A 23,047-nucleotide genomic window follows, 5' to 3' on the forward strand; every position below is an offset into this window, starting at 1 on the left:
CACCTCATAACCCCATAAACAGCCATCTCTCCTCCAACTCAACCTCCCCTTAAATCCCCGAACACCTTCCAAACAACCACCTCCTCACCTCAGACCCCACAACCATCTCCCCTCAAAATCCACAAACCACCTCCCCCTAACCCCTCCAAACCGCCATCTCCCTCCAAACCAAACCAAATCCTCTACAAAACAAAACCCTCCTCGTATCTATATTGTACACATCTCTCTTTTTTCCCCCCCTCTCCACTCCTTTCCTTCTCCTGCAGAGTTCCATGCCAGGGATGGATTTCACAGAAGCCTATTCTGACCGGTGCTCGGCCGTGGGCCTTGCAGCCAGAGAAGGAAATGTTGAAATACTGAGGGAATTGATTAATCGGGGATACAGCGTTGATGTCCCGGATAACAGGAGGTGGTTGCCCATCCACGAAGCGGCAGCACACAATTCCAGTGAGTGCCTGAAGCTGCTCATTGATACAGGTAAGGAAAACCTACTGGGAAATAGTGTGGTTTTCTGCTAAACTACCCTGCCATAGAAAATACAAGTTATATAGATTCAGCTTGTCCTTCTTTGGGGATTTTCTGTGTGGTTTTCAAACTGTGGTAAAGAGAAATTGACACATGTGGGTGATACTTGAGGTGATAACAGCACATTCATGGGTGTTCCGTAGGCCAAGTATCTCAAATAACTCTGCTGTTTTCTTAAAATGATTGTATTTTGAAATTCACTGCCAAATTCCCCTTTTTTTCCCCTCATTATGTTCCTCTGCAGCTCCAGCTGATGACTACATCCACTCGAGGACGTTTGAAGGGCTGTGTGCTCTTCACCTCTCAGCTCGTCACGGCTCTGTGGAATGTCTCCGGGTTCTCCTGGAAGCTGGGGCTGACCTCAACAACGTTACCACTGAATCCGCCACCACCCCGCTCTTCCTAGGTGACACAAGCTTTCCTCAAATCCCAGACTTTGAACTCACCAGTTAAAACACAAGTTTCTCCAAGTTTACACTCACCAGAGTTTCTTCCTTGCCTGCCATGTTGCATCTTTTTGTAGGCCTCAATACCTACCAGGCTTTAGACTCAGACATGGAGTGGGTATGGAAATAACCTTTTGTTTATGGGTAAATCTGCTTCAGACAGTCTTTTAAAGTGAAACTATAAAAGCAAACTGGTTTTCTGCATCACGCACAGAAAAACTTTAGAAGGTTCACAATTACATCTATATGAGACTGTTTCAAAGCCTTTTTGATTCTTATAACTCCTCCCTAATTCTTATGTTAAAAGACTTACTTTTGACATTTCTAGTTTGACAATTAAGGTCCATTATTTTAGCATTTTTTCTATTATTTATGTTTGACCTAATTAAATGCTTAAAACTTCAGTTATGGTGAATCCTGAGGGTATAAATCATCTGATTAAATATGTTTATTGATTTACTTGCCTCTGTACTCAGACATCAGGGGTGCCATGTTACCTTTGTTTCCAAGTATTTTCCATGTTTGGGGGAATTTTGGCATCATTTCCATTCTCCAGCACTGTTTTGGGGATCTAAGTATAAAAGGCAAGTAAGTATATAATGGGCAAGTTTAAAGGAATTAGGATTATTGTTTCAGGATGTTGGCAGTAAGACCTTTTTAGCTTTTAAATCCGTATACTTTATTTATTTTTTAAATTCTTCAATAAGAATGATTTTTTTATTATTATTTATTTTTTTATTACTGTTCCATGGAAGCTGTTGAAAACAGACACACAGAAGTTGTCAAGTTTCTGCTCCAACACGGAGCAAATGTTGAAGGTTCTCATTCTTGGTCTGGATGGAATTCTTTGCACCAAGCTTCCTTTCAGGTAACCTGTGAGCACATCATGTAATTTCTGTGTAACTGGTGTATTCTGGGAGATAATTATTTGTTTAATAATTACTGCATTTGTCATGTAATGACCTAGCCTAGCAGTCATAAGCTTGTACTTAAAAATATGTTGGCTTCATGGTTCTAACACATACAAATGAGTTTATCATGTAAATGGGCAAAAGTGATTAACTTGAACTTGCCAAATTTCCTATACCATTAATTTTTAAGTGCATCTTCAGAATATTGAATACATTGTGGGTTTTATTCTTTCTCTCTGGAATATGTGGGGAAAACCAGGTTACGTAATTTCCTTGCTTTCCTGCTGGTTAAGTCTAAACCCATTGATTTCAGGGTTCCACTGAGATAATGCAAATGCTCCTGGAGAAAGGGGCCAGCAAGGACTGCCACGATGACTTTGGAATTACCCCTCTGTTTGTGGCTGCTCAGTATGGCCAGCTGGAGAGTCTGCAGCTGCTTCTGTCCCACGGTAACCACGAGCCTTCATTTCCCTTGCTACGCTTCCATCGACTCCCACTAAATGCAATTTTAGCTCCGCTCTTGCATGTCGTCATTCGAACATTGGAGGTTTTATTTCCTTATTGCTGCGGAAAACTCGCTGAGGTTGAAGCCAGCCCGTGAAAAATCGTGACTGATGGACGTGGCTTTGGTTTTGTTTTGTGTCAGGTGCAGATGTCAACTGCCAGGCCAAGGATAAGGCCACTCCCCTGCTGATTGCTGCACAGGAGGGACACCTGGATTGTGTGAAGCTGCTGCTGACTGCAGGGGCAGACCCAAACCTCTACTGCAACGAGGATAACTGGCAGCTACCCATTCATGCAGCAGCTGAGATGGGCCATGCAAAGTAGGTCCTGGTCACACAAATCTGATCCCCAAAGGAGGAGGTTCAGCCCTAAAAGGGGGAAAAATTAAGTGTTCAAACTGATCTATAGTTTAGAAGTTCTGATTGTTTTCATAATTTAAATGTTTCTTAGTAGTTTCTTCTGCACTGACAGGGAGTAGGTTTAGATGAAATATTAGGGAAAAATGCTTCCCTGTGCCATCCCTGGAAATGTTCCAGGCCAGGGCTTGGAGCAACCTGGGATAGTGCAAGTGTCCCTGCCCATTGCAGGGGGTAGAACTGATCACCCAACTGTTCTGTGATTATAGGATTTTTAATTCAGCATCTAACCTGGGTTTGATCCATATCCTGATGAATTTAGAGGGTTTTCCATAGTGCTGAACCAGGTATCAATTCACTCCATGACCATATTGCTTTTCCATTTCAAAATACAAATAACCATATTATACATTATACATGACTTGAACAGCTGCTAATTAGAATTCTGTATTAAGTAGCAGAAGTAATTATATGCAAATATTGAATTAGCTGCACCAGCTAGAAAAATGGAAGCCACAAAGCAGTTTCTTTAATCTTTCCAGAGATGCATTTGTAGCTTTGCCCAATTTCAGTGCTACAAGTCAGTTCCACAGCAGAGAGCCAAGAGTGGAAGGAAGTTTTGGGAGTAGACCGCTGGGGAGAAGGATCTCTCAGGAACTCCATGATTCACACATGGACAGCACTTATAAATACATAAATGATGATACATCACTGGCAACTCTTACACACCACCAGTAAGTTCCAGCAGCAATGGAACTGGTATTTATCACTAATGTGATGTGGCCTGGGGTGTCAGCTGTAAACAGAATTAGTTCTGTGAACCAGAAAAATCAGAATTCATTTCATTTGCAACTCACATTTCCAGTTTGCTTCCAAACTTCCTTGGAGTTGGGATTTAATGTGCAGTGGTGTTCTGTTGCTGTAAAAAGAATTGTTGGGTAATAGGCAGTAGCTGTCCCTAGTATTTGGTTTAAAATGCTTCTTTCCAGCCCAAATCCATCCCAAAGCACAGTTTGCCACGGGTCTGTGTATGGAATTATAAAGGTGCAAATTCAAGAGTGAAAAAACATGATTTTCTTCCAAAGCTGCAATGAGCCTGTGAAAAAACAAGAGTGTGTTTAGGTTGTATCATTGCATAAGATCAGAAAGCAGTGGTTTTAAATACCTGCAGGATACTGGAGTTGCTGATTCCCATCACAGACCGGATTTGTGACAGGGGCGAGGGCAAGGTGAGCCCCGTGTACTCCGCGCTCTACGGCGGGGATGGGGAGTGCCTGGAAATGCTGCTCAAACAGGGCTTCAGCCCCGATGCCCAGGAGTGCCTGGACTTCGACTGCAGGTCCCCCATGTGCATGATCTTCCAAAAGCAGTAAGCAAACCTCTTCTGTTTTCAAGTTAATCATATTTGCTTTAATTAAATTACTTTAAACGTGTAGTTTCCCACCTTCCTCCCTTTGCTGCTATCATGTAATATTTTTCCAGAATTCCAGTGTGTTCCCCCTTTGGAGACACCCATTAATATTCCTCCTTGGGAATATTAATGTGAGTCCTGGAATGTGACTCATGCTGCACTAAGGAAAACATCTTCAAAAACAGGTTTTGAATCCTCTCAGCTTTTAACAGATTATTTATTTGTACATAGATTGAAATTGGTTATGGCATAGAATTTAAATTAATGAGGTTTGTTAGTAATGAATTTAATTTGTGGCGTGCTCCTAGGAAGCTGCCTTTAAAAATCCTTGGACACCATATATCCCTTTCTGTCCTGGTGTTGCTTTATAATAAATAATCTAAGAAAGGATGCAGAGCAGGGGATTGCTCTGTGAACAAGGCAGGTAACACATCACCACTTCAATGGAGCAATGTGCCCTCTAATCACCAAAAGGTAACACCAGTCATAGTCTCAGTCCTTATCCTATCACCTTGTTGCAGTGGGTAACGATGAAAAGATTTCAATAAAACCATTTTAAAATGTTTTATCGGAGACAGATGTAAAAAGTGGTAGGTGCTTTCTGAGGGGAAGCTCATGGGATGCCGTGTTCCTTCCCTGCTCACAGGTATTACCAGTTCATCGATGTTCTCCTGGAATATGGGATCACCCTGCGTGGGATTAACTTGGCACACTGCCTGTGCCATAAGAAGTTTGCTCTGTTCCGGCGCTTCCTGAGGCTGGGCTGTTCCCTGCCCTCGGAGGAGGAATTAATGCACTTCATCCACTACAGCAGCACGGTGCAGAAGGAATACAAGGAATGGCTGCCCTGCCTGCTCCTGGCTGGTTTCAACCCTGTGAATTTCATGTGCAAGTTCTGGTGAGCAGGGAGCCTTGTCTTTATTTACTTAAACACCTCGTGCTAATGTGCAGAGCTGCTACTGAGCGAGGGCTTTCACAGGATGGCCCTTGGTAATCAGCTGCCGCCATCAGGAACAGGAGGGGTTGTGGAAAGTCTGAAATAAATCATTTACACGTCATGTCTGGAGGCAGTAAAACAGTTTTATTTAGGAAGAAAGCCAGATTGGAAATTGCCTTTCTCTAGGGTAGTGATAAGGCATCACTTCCCAAGTTTATATTGAACATCTCTAATTAACCCCCAAATTTAGCTGCAAATTGTGTGTGTAATACTTTAATACAGCCATGGTAAGAAGAAATTCCAATGGGAGAAATAGGTCAGGAGGGATGGGAAGCAAATGGGAAGTGAAGCTGGGCCAAGGCTGGGAGGAGAGGAAACGGATGCAGTTTGAGACTTTTGTTTTAACACAATGTGGCAAAAATTCCAGTTGGATTTTTTTTATTATTATTATTGAAGTTTTTCCACGTATAAATAACAGCTTGTTGATGATTTATATTTAATTGGGCACTACAGGATTACACTTAGAGTTATGAAATATTTGTATTTTCTGCAGGCTGTAGTAAACACACGACAAGTTTGCAACTCAGTTACTGAATGAATCTCACTGTCCTTGTGTATCACATGCAATGCTTCTTGGTCTTTTATTTTGTAATCTACAAATAGTTTTAAAAGTATTTTAGGGGAGTCTTTGTTACGCAGGATTTTCTCCATGGGTGAGGATGTCCTTAATTTTGTCCTGGAGTTCATGAATTGGAGCAGACTTCCTCCAATTGTGGAGCAACACCTTTCCCAATACAAGGAGAAGTTCACTTGGACTTCGAAGAGCCATTTTGGTAAGGAATACATGCAGGAAATTGATGTCTCCATGTAACCAGCTTCCAGGCTGCAGATGGGGAGGTTGAGGAGAAGATGACAATATGACTTAATTATGTTTTATTTTCTTAATTTGTATTTCTAATGAAGCATCTGTCCTGTTTTGTAAGCACTGGACAGTAATTAAATACAAACCTCAAAAATCAAACATAATCAAAAAGTTACAAGCCAGAAAGATTCAGTTGGTTGTGCAGGAATTTTTCATAGTTCATCCTTCAGAAAAGCAGTTATGTGTTATGTGGCTGAGAAGCTGCACTTAGGTGTCTTTGTTAATGATTCATTTCAAAGAAAATTCTTCTTTAAAAGGGTCTGTAAAAATTTTTAAGTTGTCCAAGCGATAATGTCATTTAATAATACTTCCTTTAGAGTGTTTGAAGCTAATGAGGATGTTTTAAGGGGGTTATTTGGGGAAATTGAGATTCAGTTCTCTCTTTATTTCCTTTTTTATTAGTAAATATATTTGTGTAGTAAGAGCTGCTCTGTGTTTGACTTGGGGTTTCATTTTCCAGCCTTCCTTCCTTCCCTGTCCCATCTGTGCCGCCTGGAGATCCGGTCTCTGCTGGGGAGCGAGCGGCTGCGCTCGGAGCGCGTGATCCGGGAATTGCCACTGCCAGCCTGCCTCCAGGACTACCTGCTCTACCTGGATGTGCTGCGAGCCAACACTATCCCAGACCTGCAGGATTCCCTGGAGCAGGGAGAGGAGGGAGTGCCTTCCAGCCGCTCCGAGGCTGAGGATATGCAAGAGGGACGCCAGTAACACCAGTGCTCCGTGATGGCGGTGCCAGTGCCTGGACTCGCAGCTGCAGGTTTTGTAATGGGAATCAGGAGACACGTGAGGAGAACTGCTCTAAATGTCTGTTGTAATCATTCTTTTCGTGCTGTAGTTTTATACTACATCTAGAAATTTCCTATGAGTTCTATGATTTACTTGTTTAAAATCTGCTGTAGCTTTGTAAGCGAACATTTTGTGTTTCTTTTCTAACTCTTGGGGAGTAAAATGAGCTTGTTCAGTGAACACAGCTTACAGAGTAGTCAAAATCTGTCAGTTGACACTTTATTCCAAATACAGCATTTACCAAATGAAACCATCTGAAAGTCAAGGAACACAATCTTGTATCATTGTTATGAATTTGTGTTGGGGAGGGATGGAGCGGAACCAGAGAAAGGCAAATAATATAAAGAAAGGAGATTGTTTGCTGAAGGAACAGTGATGGTTTTTTCCCTTCCTTGGTGTCAATATTTGGCAGAATGTTGGAATTGGAGGCTTGGGGGCCTGTGCCCAGTCCCTCCCCTTGCGTAGCCCCCAGGCAAGGCAGGAAATGTCCCACAGGCACAGCAGTGTGTGCCAGCAAAATCCCTTCTGTGATGAAGTGCAAAAGGACTTGCTGTTCCTGAGGCCTGGTGACAGGGCTGGGGCAGGGACACCTTGGGAAGACAGCAGGGTCTCTCACACTGGGAAAGCCCTCGTCCTGCAGGGGTGAATCTGGTGCTGCCAGGATCACTGGTAGTAGATGCTGAAGGCGTGGAGGATGTATAGGAAGGTCGTGAGGAAGGCGAAGAACTGCACGAGAGGAAGAAGAGGAAGGGTCAGCTGGCAGAGTCAGACTCCATCTCCTCCCAGTGCTCTCAGCATGAGGAAGCCTCCCAGCCCAGAACTCTCTCCAGCCTCAAAGGAGAGGCAAAGCCTCAGCTTTTCCCAGGATCCAGCCACGTCGGGCTGTCCATGAACTGATGGACCCTGAGAAGCCGACCCTAGCTGCATGACCCACAGAGGTGAGGAGCTGAAGCTGTGCCCAGTGTGACACTGTGGGGCTTTGGGTGGCTCTGCTGTGGCTTCAGCACGTGCTGCTGCCTGTCCCAGGGGGAACTGCGTGTTCTGCAGCCTGGCAGGGTGCTCTGGACTCACCGATGCAGCACTGTTGAGTTGGTAGTTGAGCGGCCCGTCAGGGCTGAGCTCAGAGTTGATGGTGGCGTTGGCCTGCAGGACAGCAGCGCTCATGTACAGAATGGCCGTGGCACCGTGGTACAAACTGTCCTGCAAAACAACGCTCCTGTGAGTGCCCCAAGGGGGACACGTGCCTGGATAGGGCGGGGACCAAACCCTCCCAGGCAGTGGTTCGACAGCACAGCTCCCCTGGACTTTCCAGTCGAGGCAAGAGGAGGAGAGGGTCGGTGTGTCACCAGCTGTGGTGGTCCTGCACCCACACTGCTGCTGTCAGCATCTGCCCGTGTTCCATCCTCTCCTTACCAGCACTTTCCAGTTCTCGCTGTTCTTGTGGAAGCCGACGAGGTAGCTTAAGAGGAGCAGCAGGGAGATGAGGCAGGAGGTGAGGGACACGTACATCACCCATCCCTGCAGCAGCGGCAAGGAGACGGAGGTAGCAGCGACGAGGATCCACACCCAGGTCCCGCAGATCTGCCAGGGACAAACAGGCACCTCTGATGAGTGTGGGATGAGGAAAAGCTCTTTTCCTGCCTGGTTCCCTCCTCACCTCCCTCCTGGGCAGGCCACAGCAGCCAGCGGAACCGCTGCATCTTTCCCAGGGCATCCCGGTGCAACAACAAGCAAGCTGGCACCGGTTTCCCTGAACACTCATGGGAAATGAGTGCTCACACGAAAGGGAAGGGTTTGCTGCCGCCTTCCACACAAGGAAATGTGTCATCCCGAGGGATTTGGTGGAGAAGCCAGAAAATGTGCTTTTATCTGGGAAAAGCAAACAGCCCTGCTCGCTCGGTCATCTCCGAGGCTTGGAATCACAGCACGAGGAAGTCTCCTTCAGCTCCACGCACCAGCCTGGGGTGAGCTGCCCATTCTGGATCCACCCAAAAGATTTGCTGAGCACAAAAAGCACACAGGCTTATCGGGATGATGCTGCCCTGTGCCATCCCGGGAATTGCAGCAGGGAGCTGAGCCCGTCACCACGGGCAGGGATTGTGCCTGTGGAGCACAGGGTGTGTGGGTTGCCAGCCCATGTGCACCATGACAAAGTACACCAGCTGCTATCTCAGGCAGTCCCACTGGATGCCCTCTGGACCCAGAAGCAATTGAAAGAGTCATGGAATGTCACACGTTACGAGACGCCAAATTGCCTTCAACCCCTGGAAGGACTTGAGACCAAAACTGCCTTGATTTTTCAAGCCGTTTCTACGTGATAACAAGAGCTGCTCGTCTGCCCTGGGCGAGCCAGCAGCTCTTCAGCCTCTCCCAGCCTCACGACAGCCAGCGACCCTCACACAGGCTGTGATGGAGCGGAGTGTACCTTGTCCTCAAGCTGTTCCTAAAAACCCCATTAGGAATACTTCGTGCTTTCAGCGTAAGCTCAAAGACAAAGTGTCACTAATCCCAGTAATGATGCCTTCAGGATGATTTCGGGGGATTTTAGCCGGGAGAGGGTGCGGAGCGAGGCATACTCACGATCTCCGGCAGGATGAAGGCGTAGGGGATGGTTTTGAAGACGGCGGGTCCGGAGGGCAGGGCTGGCTGCGTGGAGGCTGCAGAGGGACCCACCGAGGCCATGTCTCCTCCGCTGACAGCGCTGCACTGGGCTCCTCTGGCGCTCGGCTGCCCCGCGCCGCTCCCGTGCGGGATTTAAGGGACACGCCCGCGGGACGTAAGCGCAGGAACCGGCCGGGGCTGGCACCGCGCCGTGCCCCGGCACCGCCGGACACCGCGGCTTTGTGCATCCCGCTGCCAGCCGGGATGCGACAGAGCCCGACCCCGGCCCCAACACGCACCAATGCAAGGTCATTAATTGGAGGGGAAAGGGAAAAAAAAAACTTCTACACCTTGCCGGGACAGAAATATTTCCTGCAAACACTTGTCCTTGGCACGCTTCCAAGCCTGAAATATTTTTGCTTCCACTGTTGTTGCCTCCTCCCCTTTCTGTTCAGGTTTTTGCTCCCGTGATCACGTCAGACCCCTCCACACCCTCCAGGTACATCCAGCTTCAGGAACTAGCAGGTAAATTTTACAGACACACCGGGAGGGTTTGGCAATGTGCTCCCAAGTGCCCTGTAAGGTTTGAAGGAGAGCTACTGGAATTTCTGCCTCCTGGCAAATACATTTTGGATTCGGGAAGCACCTGCTGTCTCATCCAGCGCACTCTGCCTGGCCCCAGAACTCCCAGATAAGAGGTGGGATGAAAGGCTGGGGGTGGCACTTCTGCCTGGTGGCCCAGAGAGGACAGAATGATCCCATTAACTGGGGCAGTGGGCTACAGCAGGAGGACACTGTCCCAGTGAGATATCCCAGCTATGCCAGGCGAGACAGGTGATGCCCCAGGAACTCGGCTTCTGTGCTAAGCTCTTGCACAACACAGAGCAAAGATCACATCCATGTCTCTTGTCTGAGCCCTTCCTATGCTGGGTCAAGTGTCCTGTGGTGTTTCTGGAGGCTCCAGTTTACAGATACTCCAGTGGGAGCTGGTTTTTGGCACCATGCAGTGGAGGCTTTCAAAAATCTTGTTTTATATATCACCAGACAAAACCAAGCCTGGCCTGGGCTAAAGTCCGTGTGTGACTTGGTGGCAATGTCCCCATTGCCCTGAAGGGAGCATCCAGATGTTCCAGCACTAAAGAGAAAGTGGATTAATCACTTCCCTCTGGGAGTGGGCAGCACACAGAGCCTGTGGTCACAAGGCACTGAGGGGTCAGCAGAGGAAATAATCCTGGGGAAATGCAGCGTTCTCAGGATTCCCACCAGCTGTTTTTTGTGTTGGGTCAGGCACATTCCTGGGAGTAACCCAGCCTTCTCCTGAGTGGGGGAGAGGAATAGGCAAACAGTCTAAAAACGGAGCAACCTGCTGGTCACTGGTTTGGCAAGAGAGGATTCTTCCCCTAAGCTGGCTGTCCTTGCTCAGCAGCATTCTTAAAGATCGCTGCTCTTTCCCTTCCCTGCTCCCAGGCTGCTGGGGGACTGGGACAAAGAGCCTTTTGTTCATCCTGATTAAAACAACACTGGAAATTAATGGGAAGCTGCATGAGAGGAGAAAAGGGCTACCTCAGCTTTGGGAAAATATGACACCTGACATGGCTACAACAGGTAGCAACAGGCAACCAGAGCCTTGTTTAACACTGCAAAAGCAAAAATTTAAAATACAACTTCCAGCAAATAATTGGATAAAATAATTTTAATCTCTTTCAAAATCTTAATTGTGCTGAAATATCCATTACAATTCAGATCCTACACAATCTCTTTGGTAAGAATTTAATTTTATTATTACCATGCCCCTAGAGAGCCTGACTTGTTCATTCTCCAGGATTGTTTTCCCTGACTTCTCCTAAGAAATCGTAGGCCAGCTCTGAGATGTCAAAGGCTCTGTGGGTGTTTCCTGATGACAGCAGGTACTCCAGCGCGCCATCGTTCTCCCGGCTCCTCTTCAGGAAGTCATGGATCACCTTCCAGCGAGACAATTCCACCTCTTCCTCAGCCCACTTGTAGCTGGGGAGAAACGTGGAGCAGAGCAGAGGGAATACAGAGTCGTGGTACACCAGGACAAACGCAGACTTCAGGAATTCTTGATCTCTCTGCAGAGAAGAGCATTTGAAAACACTTCAGTGCAAACACGTGGTGTTGCCAAGCACTTTCCCAAAGTATTGTACACAGGAAAAAACCCAAACAACTCACTCCCAGTTCCCAGGAAAACAACGGGAAGAGATCTGATCTTCCTAAACACACATCGATTATCTTGGAAAAGCCTCCAGTATACCAACAAACCTGCACTGAACTCTGCCAGCCTTCACACAAACTACAGTCACTGAGAGCCCTTTGCTGTGGGGTATTTATATTTTCTTAATATTGTATCTTCCCTGCCCTGGAAACCCAAACTCCTCTCATTTCCCTGCTCTCCCAGGCGGAGCGTGGCTTTGATCCCAGTCCTTGCAGCCAGAGGTGATGCTGCCCCCAGGCTCTCTTTGTGCATGGTGTGACCTGTGTGCCCCTGTAAAGATCAGTTTGGAAAACCCAAAGGATCAGCCTGGTCAATTATCAAACACACGGGAAAGATCCAAGTCCGGAGTGTCCCAGCCCCAGGAGCGCTGTGCCTGGCGGGGAGCATTGCAGGGCTCAGCCTCACGGAACCACGCGAGGGGTGAGCCTTCAGCAGGCAGCAATCCTCCCGCGGGAGTGGCACATGCCAGTCAGGTAGAACTGGATGGTTCTGGGAGCCCGGGGAGTTGCCAATTCCGTGAGCAGATCTGCTTTCCTTTTGGATGAATGGCCCTGAAAAAGCCGCTCTGACTCAGCGGGTGTTTGTTCTGCGTAAACGGGGAGCCGTCCTTGCGCATCAATCCAGGAGCACGCACAGGGAATGAAATATCCCGCTGCTGCTCCCAGGAAATGCAGGACTGAGAGCCAATGGCTTTCTCATTCAGTTCCCTGCAGCTGCTTTCAATCTGTGACACAGGAGGTACAACAAGGTGTGGGTGAGCCTGGGGACCACCAGGTCAGTTCTCCAGCTGTCTATGTGCCAAAACGTGGGATTACAACTCTCTGAGGCAGGGGCATCTGAGGAATTTGGGGGCTTTTTCCCAGGCAGATTGTGGGAGGGCTGAAGCTCAGAGTTTGGTGGAGGGAAGATGATTTTGTGGGCATACACAGCCCCTTATGTTTCCATGGAAAGCTTTTACCAGCTGACTATTGGAAGCACATCCTGACAGGGAGCCACACTGTAACAGGTTCCCCCCCTAACAACACTGAAATAAAAAGTTACAAGTTAAGTTAATTTTCCTCCTGGTTTACTGTTAAAAATCTGGGTGAGAAATGTTAAGAACTGCATTTACATATCTCTATTTTCCAAATAGATGTACAGTGAGAGGAAAAGTTAAGCAGCAATTGCAGCTAGCTCGAATTACCCTGAATATATGGAAAGAAAAACTTTTAGTTTGTTACCTTCTCAATTCTCTTCAATGTTCTTTCTTTGTCTGCCCAGGCACTCTAAAATGAAATGTAAAATCAGACCAAGGCTGTGGAGAACTTTGTCTTCTCCCAGGACAGAAAAAAAAGCTCAAATTTTGCCTGGAAATCTCGACAAGGTAACATACCCGAAGTGCATCCATCAGGTCTGGCTGATCCAGGAGTTGAGGGAAAGTTGCTAAAACAGGATTACAGATTAAGTCTGCAACAGAAAGCAAGCACAGTCAAGGCTAAGGAGGAATCAGGACAGTTTTCAGTACTGGCCCATCCAGATGTTCAGCACATCCCCTCCTGACAGATTATTCCCAAGGGAAAATGAGCTGTAACAGTTCTCCAGAGCAGGGAAGGTAGGAGAACTCCCTAAAAACTGTTCTGACTGCAGCCACTTCTCAGTGGCTGAGAGACAGTTAAACTAGGAGAGGAGACACACAAACCCCAGTGCTGTTTTTTGGGAATGCCAGCAAACACGAGCCCTTCCCGATTTACCTGCCAGGGGTGTTTTCCCTCATTTCTGCACCTGTCTTTTTTACACACAGCTGTAATTGTGCTGCTTGGTTTGGATGTTATGGATAAACACACTTGGGTTCTACCTCAGCCTGTGTCTGATGTGGCATTTTAGGAGAACCAGGGGCCAAGTGCACAGTGAATTTTCCCTATGGGCCACATATCCCACTGCACAGGTGTCCTGGTGCTTTTTGGATCACGTCCATGAGAAATCACTCTGCTCCTGTCATTATTTTAATTAATGAGACTGTGCGTAAGATTCCAGGTGACAGAGAGCAGGATTTTGGCTTTATTGTGTGATTTCAAATATTGAAGGTACACTTGTTTCTTCACCTTGAAGCTGATGGGAAGTTTGGTAAACATGAAGCATTTACTAATGCCAAAACATTTTGGGGAAGGGAGCCAGGACTGAAGACTTCTGGGAAGTAGAACAGACATTTTCAGTTGTCTATTCCTAAAGTGATGGTGGATTTTGAAATAATAGAAATCTTCTTTAGTTGCACAGCTACCAGAACAACTTCTGGGATAAAGCTTTTCAATGACTTCAAATGAAGTCTGAATCCAAAGGGATGCAATTTAACTCCAGGAGAGGTCACCAGCCTGATCTACTGTCCTAAATCATGTAGAACAAATCAGGTAAGCCTGGCAGTTCTCACCTATATAAATTCAAATGTAGTACAGTTAAGAAATGTAATTTTTCCTTATTTCAAATTTGTTTTTAAATAGAGAAGGATATAAACTATCATTAGTTCTGCTGAATCATCAGGGCAAGACACTGAGTTCTAAAACCAGAATTCTCCAACTTGGGTCTCTCTCTACTGTCAGCAAGTAAACAATAATTAAAAAATAAAACCAAAGAGGATAACTTAGCCAGAGTGCCAGAAACATCTCTTACCAGAGGGAGACTCTGGAGAGAGTCATTCCCTGGGTGAACCTGATCTTCCTTCAGTGCTCACCTGTGCTTTGCATGCTCATCCTGTCCTTCAGGAGGGCATCTCCAAGGATTTGCCGATAAAACACCAGGAGATGGATGTAGCACATGCCCCCAACTAATGTTTCAGGGAGAAAACTGTTGGGAAAATAAGGGACAGCAGTTGAGATGTTGATTGATCTGCAAACACTGCAGATTTCTCTAGGCTATCTGGAATACTTTTTCATTTTATGGAAGCACAAGGACTCACTTCAGGATGTCTTTTGAGTGCACACTTGGTGACTTCACTTTCACCAGAAGCACAGGCTGTTTCCTGAGGCTCATGAACTGCTGAAAAACCCCAGAGCCTGCTGCAGGAATAAACACCCCAGATTGAAACAGTCAGTTTGAAACAACAGTAATAATTATATTACAAAAATGGGCATTTCAGTGGGTTGAGAACTTTTTCAAGTTGAGTCAGCCTAGCAGCACCCAGCTCCCCACAGCCAAGGCAAAAGCAGATAAATAATGGAATACATGCAAAAATAGAACACACAAACCCAAAGCAGGCTGTGGGCACTGTTGTGAAGGAGATGCAGCATGAATCACATTATTATGTTTATATTACACTGAAAAGGAACCACACCTCTCCTTGATATTGATGGGTCAACCTCAATGCCTCTCTCATAGGGAGTTCCACCACTCAGGACCAGCTCATACATCCTGTCAATAAAGATAAATTTGAAGCCTGTGTGATATTGGGAATTCAACTCTTTTTGGAATTTAATTATACTGGGAGATCAATTATTTTAAAAGCCATTAACAACACTGTTTCTTTTCCACAGCCCAAATATTTTTCTTGTATGGAATTTAGCAGTTGGTTCACTAAAATGGTTTTGAGAAATCATCACTTCAACAATTTAAATCTTTCATATTTAAAATTTGTTAAAGAATAATGTAACCCCAGTTCTGCCAAGAGTAAGTCACTGCTGAAACAAGCATGAAATTTAATCTATAATACCATTCTTACTTAATGAAATAATAGAATATTTAAAAGATGAGATTTAGAGACTTTTAGAACAGTAGAGGTGTCCTGCAGGTGCTGTAACCCAGATAAATTCAGAATACATATACACAATATATATATGTCTACCAGTATTTGGTAAAAAACAAGTCTTGAAAGTCTGAGCTACAGTGAATTATTTCTGTCAATAAACAGAAAGTTTTCCTACATTTAATAAAATAAAAATATATACACTTTATTATTCTTTCAGATGACTGGACCAAATAATCATAAATCAGCTGCAAAATATAATTTACGCTCCAAAAGCAGTGAGAGATTCATTCACAACAACTCCTACCTGATTCCAGGTCTTGGGAACCATCTCCCAATTTTCACATGGGAAAGGGATAATGCAGCAAAGAAGAGCCAGAATCATAAAGCCCTGGTGTAGATGCCCCTTGCCCCAGGAGTGTGTAAGTATGAAAGAGGAGTTTTAGTCTAAAACAGATCTATTTACATCTATGTGTAAATACAGGGAGAGCAGGACAAGGCAACAAACTCACTTGGAAGGAACAGGAAGCCCAGTGGAAGTGAAGAGCTTCAGAAAGGCCCAGCCACAGCTCAGCTCTCCTCTTTCACCTGTTGACTAGGAAAAAAGAGAAATGTAAATTATTTGAGCAGCTGACCCAGAATGAGTGACTGAACCACAATTAATAACAGTAACCACATCAAAATTGTTGTAGTTATCCTCCTTTTCCTTCTCTGTGTTTAAAAATCACAGTCTGCCTTCTCTGAGGGTAGTTTTCCTGGCTTTACCATCTATTGTCTTACTACCTGTTGTGCTTTCCAGCAGCATATCCCAGATGGACAGGCTCTATGTGTGTCAACAGGAGCTGGGAACCACTGTCCATACTGCTGAAACAGTTAAAGTTTTCAAACTGTACAGGACATTAGTCTGAAATAAATGGCTGAGATGGAAAACTGCAGGAGTGAAGAGAGAACTAGTCCATTGGGATCCCATGGCATGGGATCTTTGGTACAAGTTACTTCAGTGCTGGTACAGGGACATGCACATCCATGAGCCAGAGGGACTTTTACTCTCTAATTAGGGATATTCTCCCATCAGAGAATCCCAGAATGGTTTGGGTTGGAAGGGATTTTAAGGATCATCTTGTACCAACTCCTGCCATGGCCAGGGACGTCTTCCACTATCCCAGGCTGCTCCAAGCCCTGTCCAGCCCAGCCTTGAGCACTTCCAGGGATCCAGGGGCAGCCACAGCTTCTCTGGGCACCTGTGCCAGGGCCTCCCCACCCTCCCAGAGAAGAATTCCTTCCCAACATCCCATCCATCCCTGCCCTCTGACAGTGGGAAGTCATTGTCCTATCACTACATGACCTTGTGAAAAGTCTCTCTCCATCTTTCCAGGTATTGTCTATTCCTGTTCTCTAAAGAGGGATATTCTCTGGTTGTATTCTCTACCTGGGGACAGCTGGTTCCCTTTATGAACCTGCACTTGGAGTGACTGCCAGTGCCTCTCCCCACACTCACATTGCACCTGTATGTGATGCCAAGCTCAAACAATATCCCAATGGCTGAAGACATGGAGTTGGACCTGACAAAAGAGTCACCATCAAGCAAGCTGGGTAAGATGCCCATCACCTGGTACAGAGGGAGGGAGGAAAAAGGAAAAAGAAGTTAATGTACCTATGGAAAAAAGAAACCAACTTGAATTTTAAAGGCCTTCAAGCACATCCCTCACTCAACACAAGATCTCAAATTCAATCCCACTATAAAAAATGAGGAGAGAAGTGATTCCAGTCAAAACCCTGCTCCCCTTATTGTCTTTCCATGGAGCACAGCTGTGCCACGACGGAACACTTCAGCGACATTGAAGGAAGAAGCTGTAAAAAGCCAGCAGCTGTGTCACCTACCCTTGGAGAAAAGGTCCAAGTTTGAGGATTTTTAGGCAGCCACGTAGCTCTCACTGTGTGGATGTTACTCAGCACCTGAAGTGGGGGAAAAAAAGCTAAGGCAAGTTTTACTGCTTTCAGAAAATGCAGGGTTATCCCAGATGGATCCAACATTGCACACAACAAAGACAGCTGGAAGAAAACTGCTGGATAATCAGGGTTATGTTTTTATAAAAGGCTGCTCTGCACACAGACAAAGGAACAGAGGATCAAGGGCACGTGGAGGAATCTGACCCTGACCCAGCTGCTCCCAGGCCCATCTCAGGAGACAGATCAGCCCGGGAAACACTCATCCTCATCGCCAGGAACACAGAGGAGCCGGCAGGCACAATGGCAGGTGGGGAACCCAAAATTAGGGACTCAGAGAAATGGAGCTCCCGCCCCAGCCCCTCCCAGGGCTGGGTGTGACTGTCACCCTGAGTCAGGAGCAGCTCCCCGGCTCACCTCGCACTGCTCACGGGCATTTTGGGGCTGCACCTGATTTACCACGAGAGGAAAGCAGTGGGGGAGAAACCAAAGGCAGAAAAAGGGAGGGATCAAGTGCTTTGTGGAGTAGCAAGGGTGGGAAGCAGGGCTGAGTGTGCTTGCCTGGCCGTGCCCGATGCCCATCAATGCGGTCTGGCCTGTTTTATCATTCAGTTCTATTCTTCTGCGTGAGTGGGCTCAAACCAGACTCAGCTGAGCATAAATTAAGCATCTTGGGAGGCAGGTTGTGTGAGACAGCTGGAGGAGCTGCCTACGAGAGGAACCAGAACCTGAAGGATCCTGGGAGTTGCAAACCTCCTCCAGTCCTTTTTTTGGGAAGCAGACACGTTCCTTACCCGGCTGCCATCGAAGAGGCAGAGCCGGACGTGCCGGCTGAGGACCCGCACGCCGGTTCCAGGAGGAGGAATCATCTTGCAGCTGCATAAAGTGACAATCAGGGACACTCTGGTGGGTCTAGGATGGATCTGAAATGCAGCAGAAGGAGGGTTAAACCTACAGGGCCCTCATTTTGTGTTTATAGACTGAGGTGATTCTCCCAGCCACAAAGGCAGTGCAGTGGTAGCAGCAGGATTTCTTCACAAGCCTTTAGCTGTGATGTTTTAGTGGGACAGAAGATCCCAGCAGAAGAAATATTCCAGAGATGGTTGCAAATTAAGACATAATCAATAGCCAAAAGGAGAGAAGGCAAACTGTGTCCCAATTAGTAGCAATACTCACAGTATTTCTCTCAGAGTTCCACACCAAGTCTTTGAAAGCCAGCTGGGATGGGGTAAGCTCTGGTTGCAAATAGTAACTTGCTCGAAACTCTTCACCTACAACAAGAGTAAATTTAAAAACTCTTCGTTTTTTAAAATGATCTTTATTGTGCCAAAAAGGACAACACCCCAAATTCATGTCCAGTTGAATATTTGACCAAACAAAACTATGGAATTACCTGCCACGAGCACTGTGAGTATTCTGAATGATTTAATCCCAAAAGCACAGTAATTTAATTTTAAAAAGAGATTAAACACCTTTAAACAGAAAGACTAAGAAAACATGAGTTAATATATTTGGTGAAGAGGCTACAAAAGACCTTTGAGAAAAAGGGAAAATTAAAATTTAAAAAAAAACAACCTTTATTTCCAGAAAAGTCAACAGGAATGAACTTCGAAAGCAGAAACTCTTTAAAAATCATGAGGAAATTTGTCAGGATTTCACATTGATAAATTAAAATTTAAGGGGAAAAAAAATCTTTTATACATTATATGATGGATCAAATATAGCCAGTTAGCTAATAAATTAAAATAAAGCAACACCAACAGGCTGGTGACCAGGGTGAGGAAGCCACCACAGACACCTGATAATCCTGCCAGGCAAAACCCTTACCTTCCTCCAAGAGCTGGAAAAGCATGGATGGGCGAAATCCAGCAGGAACTGCCCCTGTGGTGGTCAATACCTCCACGGTGTCATTCTAGTAAAAACAAAGAAAAAAAGGGATATTACTGTTCCTGCTATTTAACAGCAAATTTCATCCCAATTTACAACCAGAATTACATCCCAATTTAGAACCAGAAACTTGGGATGTCAGTCACCTCCTCTGAAACATTTCTGTGGCATCTCTTGCTACCAAAACCTCCCAAAACACAGATGTTGTTAAAGAACAATAGGCTGTGATATGAGACGTGGTGTTTGGGAAAAGGCACAGCTTGTCTACAAAATAATGAAGATTATGGCAGGTGAAGCTGCAGTGTAAGAGGGGCACCTACCTCTGTGATGGCTCGGACAGCACTCCAGTGGGAATCTGTTCTGGAAGAAAATTGAGGGATTTGAACATGAACAAAAATTTAACCACAAAATAGCGCTCTGTTTTCAAATAGCAGCAGCTTCACAGTCATATCTGAGACATTCCATTTACCTTTTTTTAATTTCAGTTCCATCTGCTGTTTCATCCACCACTTCTATGTGTTCTTCTGACTCCTCCTGGCTTTCTTCCTCTTCCTTAGGAACCTGAAATTCACATTTAAAATGGCAAAGGGCTTGATTTCTTCCCAGTTCTGTTCTTAAAAATGTCTTCTCCAACCACAGCCCATGTAAATTTAAGTTTAGAATAAATTAAGGAAGTTTAGAAAAGGAGATTTTCTCTCTGTGATGCAGAAAATTGTCCCACATTTTACATGGACTCCCATTTCAGATAAATTATTAAAATCCCAAATTAATCCACAGCAGCTTGGAGTCTTCAGAGCTGGCCTTTAGCAACAAAGATTCTGACTTTTATATTCAAGAAGCTTCTCTGCCACAACTTCCCAAGGCACAGAAATGCTGCTTTTGATGGCTATCTCCATGCCCATGGATAACAAGATGGAGTTATTTCCAAATAATTTGTTTTATTTCCAAACAACACACTGCTTTGTGACCCATTTAGTGCAGCTATATGATCATTAATTGACATAAAAGAGCAGAGGGGGGGATTAGGACAGAGGTTGCAGCACACCAACCGCAAGGTAGGTCCTGGGAACGAGGCCTCTCTCCCCCTTGGAATTTTCAGCTACCCACCAGCCATCCGCCTTCTTGTCGTGTATGAGCAGGATTTCACCTTTCTTTGGCATCAGAAAAAGAGACAGAGACAAAAAAACCAAACAAATATTTAAATGAAAAAGGACCTAACTCCAGTTTCTCCCCAAATCCCACAAGTGGCTGAGTCCCAAAAGCAGAGGATTTCATTATAGTTACTGCTTAACTCACAGTGATCTGCAGTAAAAACCCTTTACAGGGAGAGATTTACCACGAATGTGAGATCCCCTTCCTGCTGGGCATCAAAGTTTCCAACAGCAACACATTCTCTAACATTTGGATCATCCAACAACTTCTCCACATCTTCTTCTTCTTCGGTGTCCTCCTCCTCCTCACCTTCTTCATCTTCACTCTCCTCCTCTTCTTCATCTCCCTCTTCTCCATGAGGACCTTTCTGGTGTTCCTCATCCCTACCCAAAACAAATCAAACAAGTTTTTAGTATCATCTCCACCAAACTTTTTGAAATGCTGTTAAGCCTCTGCAAGGACATTTTTCAGATCCAGCATTTTCATTCCTGTGTTTTGCTCTCTGTCCTGAAGAATCTCCTCCAAACCTTACATTCAGTATCCAGCAGTCTTGAGAAAATCCCAGCCAGTCATAAATGACTTCTCTCCTGAGCACTTCTTTTTTTATCCTTCTGTTATTTTTCAGCTAATCAAGGGGGTGAGATAATGATTTTCCAAAGCCCATTCCAGCCATTCTTTTAAAAAACGGGTTGCATTTGTATGTTTAAGCTACTCACCCTGGATAATTCTTTGTCACATTATCCTGATCCAAGACAAGAAGGAGTTTCTGCAGCTGCTGGGAGAGCTTCAGCAAAAGCTTTTCTTCCTCTTCCTTCCTCTGGCTGTAATTCCCCACCGGCGCCGGCTCGTCAGCCTGACAGAGAACCCAGAAAATGCCCCAAAAAATCAAAGTTCCCCAATAAATTGCTCAAATAATCAAAGTTCCTCTATAAATTAAGTTTTCCAGAGATGCCTTACAAGCTTTCCCCTTCCTGGGCTGCTCTCATTCCCTCTTTAGTGACAATTTTCTTACCCTTTCACCTTTTTACCAAGGTGAAATTCTCTGTTAAGTTTTCACCTGGGACTTGGACAAAATAAAGCATTAAAGTGAATTTTTAAATTATAGAAATGAATAGAAAAAAATATAGATTGGAGAGATGACCAGCAGGGATTGTGCAGTACTGGGCATTGCTCTTGGACTGAGGCATCTAAAATAGAGCAGTGATTTTCTTTAAACACTTTCCATGGTGGATTTTGAAGAAAACCACAAATTAATCTCCATACTTACTTTTTTCAAAGCATGGAGAGCATTTGTATTCTCCTCCACCAATTTCTTCAGCTCTGTACATCTGCATTGAAAGCAAGACAGACAGACAGATGGTATTTTCTTAAAATTCTGACCCAAACCACACCTGCTGACTAAAAGGTATCATTTTAGGTGTTCTGTGTCCCTTCAGGCTGAGAATTCCAAGCCCAAAGAGCAACATTTGACAGAATCCCAGAATAGCTGGGGTTGGAATGGACCTCTGGAGCTCACCCAGTCCAACCCCACTGCTCAGGCAGGGTCACCCAGAGCAGGTGACACGGGAATGCATCAAGGTGGGTTTGGGATGTCTCCAGAGAGGGAGACTCCACACCCTCCCTGGGCAGCACTTCCAGTTCTCTGCCACCCTCATGGAGAAGTGGATCTTGTGTTTTCATCTATGGCTATTGCTCCTCATGCTGCTCCTGGGCACCACTGGAAGGAGCCCGACACATCCCCTTGTGGCACCTGCCTTGGAGATATTTATGTGGATTGGTGAGATCTCCTCTCAGTCCTCCCTTCTCCAGACTGTCCTCAGTCCCAGAGGGGTGGGGAGGAGCCGGCCCAGAAAACAGGGGAGAGAAGGGGCTGGGAGAACGCTGTACAATTGGGAGGGAAAAAGCAGAGAGGGAACGAGCAGTACTGAGGGTACGAGAGGGGAGGGTGAGGGCAGCGCCCGGGCGGTGGGACCGAGGGATGGGTTCGGGATGGGGCTCGGGACCCCGCTCACCTCAGCCAAAGAGCCTCCCGCTGCCCGGGGGCTGCAGCCGCGCTGTCCGCCCGCAGCTCCTCCACCTGCAACAGGGGACGGGGGCGGTCAGGGGCCGGGGGGCGAGACAGCCGAGGTACAGCCCCGGTACCGGCCTTGGTACATCCCCGGTACGGCACCGGTACCGGCCCTGGTACATCCCCGGTACAGCTCCGGTACCGGCCCTGGTACAGCCCCGGTACGGCACCGGTACCGGCCCTGGTACATCCCTGGTATATCCCCGGTACATCCCCGGTGCAGCCCCGGTACGGCACCGGTACCGGCCCTGGTACATCCCTGGGTATATCCCCGGTACATCCCCGGTGCAGCCCCGGTACCGGCCCTGGTACATCCTCGGGGCCGCCCCGGTACCGGCCCCGGTACATCCCCGGTACCTGCGCCCGCAGCTCCCGGCTCCGGCGCTGCACCCGCTGCAGCGGCCCCCGCGCCCGCCGCTCCGACATGGTCACCGGGCAACGGGGCAGCGCCGGCGCCGGGGGATGACGGGCCCGGGGCGGGGCCGCAGCGCTCCTACCGCACACCGGGCAGCCCCCGGCTCTGCAAGCTCCTTCGCAAACAGCAGCGCCCATCTGGGGACAAACGGGCTGTGGCGTTTTGTGATCCCGGTCATGGAATCACAGCTGGGGTTGGAATCAGCTCTGGAGACCATCCAGGATCATCCAGGAT

General features: G+C 46.4%; 3 protein-coding genes and 1 long non-coding RNA gene across 5 annotated transcripts; 2 read left to right on the top strand and 2 right to left on the bottom strand.

Moving 5' to 3' along the window:
* Positions 1–211: 211 nt before the first annotated feature.
* Positions 212–6,982, top strand: ASB3 (ankyrin repeat and SOCS box containing 3). Its single transcript, XM_058834461.1, has 9 exons — positions 212–477; positions 770–931; positions 1,727–1,839; positions 2,196–2,331; positions 2,529–2,706; positions 3,914–4,111; positions 4,800–5,051; positions 5,790–5,923; positions 6,473–6,982. Exons 1-9 carry the CDS (start codon positions 273–275, stop codon positions 6,718–6,720), a joined length of 1,626 nt encoding a protein of 541 aa, XP_058690444.1. The 5' UTR covers positions 212–272; the 3' UTR covers positions 6,721–6,982.
* Positions 6,983–6,995: 13 nt separating this feature from the next.
* MALL (mal, T cell differentiation protein like) lies at positions 6,996–9,614 on the bottom strand. The gene is made up of 4 exons (XM_058834463.1): positions 9,379–9,614; positions 8,212–8,379; positions 7,870–7,998; positions 6,996–7,524 (listed from the first exon to the last, which is right to left on the bottom strand). Exons 1-4 carry the CDS (start codon positions 9,478–9,480, stop codon positions 7,462–7,464), a joined length of 462 nt encoding a protein of 153 aa, XP_058690446.1. The 5' UTR covers positions 9,481–9,614; the 3' UTR covers positions 6,996–7,461.
* A 1,470-nt stretch (positions 9,615–11,084) lies between these two features.
* NPHP1 (nephrocystin 1) lies at positions 11,085–22,880 on the bottom strand. Of its 2 annotated transcripts, none has more exons than XM_058834460.1 (20): positions 22,756–22,880; positions 22,343–22,407; positions 21,598–21,658; positions 21,047–21,183; positions 20,515–20,713; positions 20,228–20,329; positions 19,648–19,739; positions 19,499–19,538; positions 19,119–19,203; positions 18,468–18,562; positions 18,086–18,214; positions 17,226–17,300; positions 16,843–16,953; positions 15,857–15,939; positions 14,937–15,013; positions 14,562–14,658; positions 14,337–14,449; positions 13,005–13,078; positions 12,853–12,897; positions 11,085–11,489 (listed from the first exon to the last, which is right to left on the bottom strand). In XM_058834460.1, exons 1-20 carry the CDS (start codon positions 22,822–22,824, stop codon positions 11,211–11,213), a joined length of 2,028 nt encoding a protein of 675 aa, XP_058690443.1. In that variant the 5' UTR covers positions 22,825–22,880; the 3' UTR covers positions 11,085–11,210. The 2 variants fall into 2 exon arrangements, with proteins under 2 accessions (XP_058690443.1, XP_058690442.1); XM_058834459.1 differs by having other exon boundaries at positions 14,562–14,661.
* LOC131577091 (uncharacterized) lies at positions 11,497–16,849 on the top strand. Its single transcript, XR_009277140.1, has 5 exons — positions 11,497–12,370; positions 12,893–12,995; positions 13,878–14,016; positions 15,565–15,766; positions 16,720–16,849. It is a non-coding gene; the product is annotated as an uncharacterized LOC131577091 (long non-coding RNA).
* Positions 22,881–23,047: the final 167 nt, after the last annotated feature.

The sequence above is a fragment of the Poecile atricapillus genome, chromosome 3, assembly GCF_030490865.1.
Source record: "Poecile atricapillus isolate bPoeAtr1 chromosome 3, bPoeAtr1.hap1, whole genome shotgun sequence".
Classification (NCBI taxonomy): Eukaryota; Metazoa; Chordata; class Aves; order Passeriformes; family Paridae; genus Poecile; species Poecile atricapillus.

Excerpts from the sequence above, each read along its gene's own strand:
- MALL (XM_058834463.1), bottom strand. The coding sequence starts at position 9,480 with ATGGCCTCGGTGGGTCCCTCTGCAGCCTCCACGCAGCCAGCCCTGCCC. Across the intron at positions 8,380-9,378 it reads CCTTCATCCTGCCGGAGATC|ATCTGCGGGACCTGGGTGTG; the intron begins GTGAGTATGCCT and ends TGTCCCTGGCAG. Across the intron at positions 7,999-8,211 it reads GCGAGAACTGGAAAGTGCTG|GACAGTTTGTACCACGGTGC; the intron begins GTAAGGAGAGGA and ends GTTGTTTTGCAG.
- ASB3 (XM_058834461.1), top strand. The coding sequence starts at position 273 with ATGCCAGGGATGGATTTCACAGAAGCCTATTCTGACCGGTGCTCGGCC. Across the intron at positions 2,332-2,528 it reads GCAGCTGCTTCTGTCCCACG|GTGCAGATGTCAACTGCCAG; the intron begins GTAACCACGAGC and ends GTTTTGTGTCAG. Across the intron at positions 4,112-4,799 it reads TGCATGATCTTCCAAAAGCA|GTATTACCAGTTCATCGATG; the intron begins GTAAGCAAACCT and ends CCCTGCTCACAG.
- NPHP1 (XM_058834459.1), bottom strand. The coding sequence starts at position 22,824 with ATGTCGGAGCGGCGGGCGCGGGGGCCGCTGCAGCGGGTGCAGCGCCGG. Across the intron at positions 18,563-19,118 it reads TTTCCAGCTCTTGGAGGAAG|GTGAAGAGTTTCGAGCAAGT; the intron begins GTAAGGGTTTTG and ends CTCTTGTTGTAG. Across the intron at positions 16,954-17,225 it reads CTTGGACCTTTTCTCCAAGG|GTGATGGGCATCTTACCCAG; the intron begins GTAGGTGACACA and ends CCTCTGTACCAG.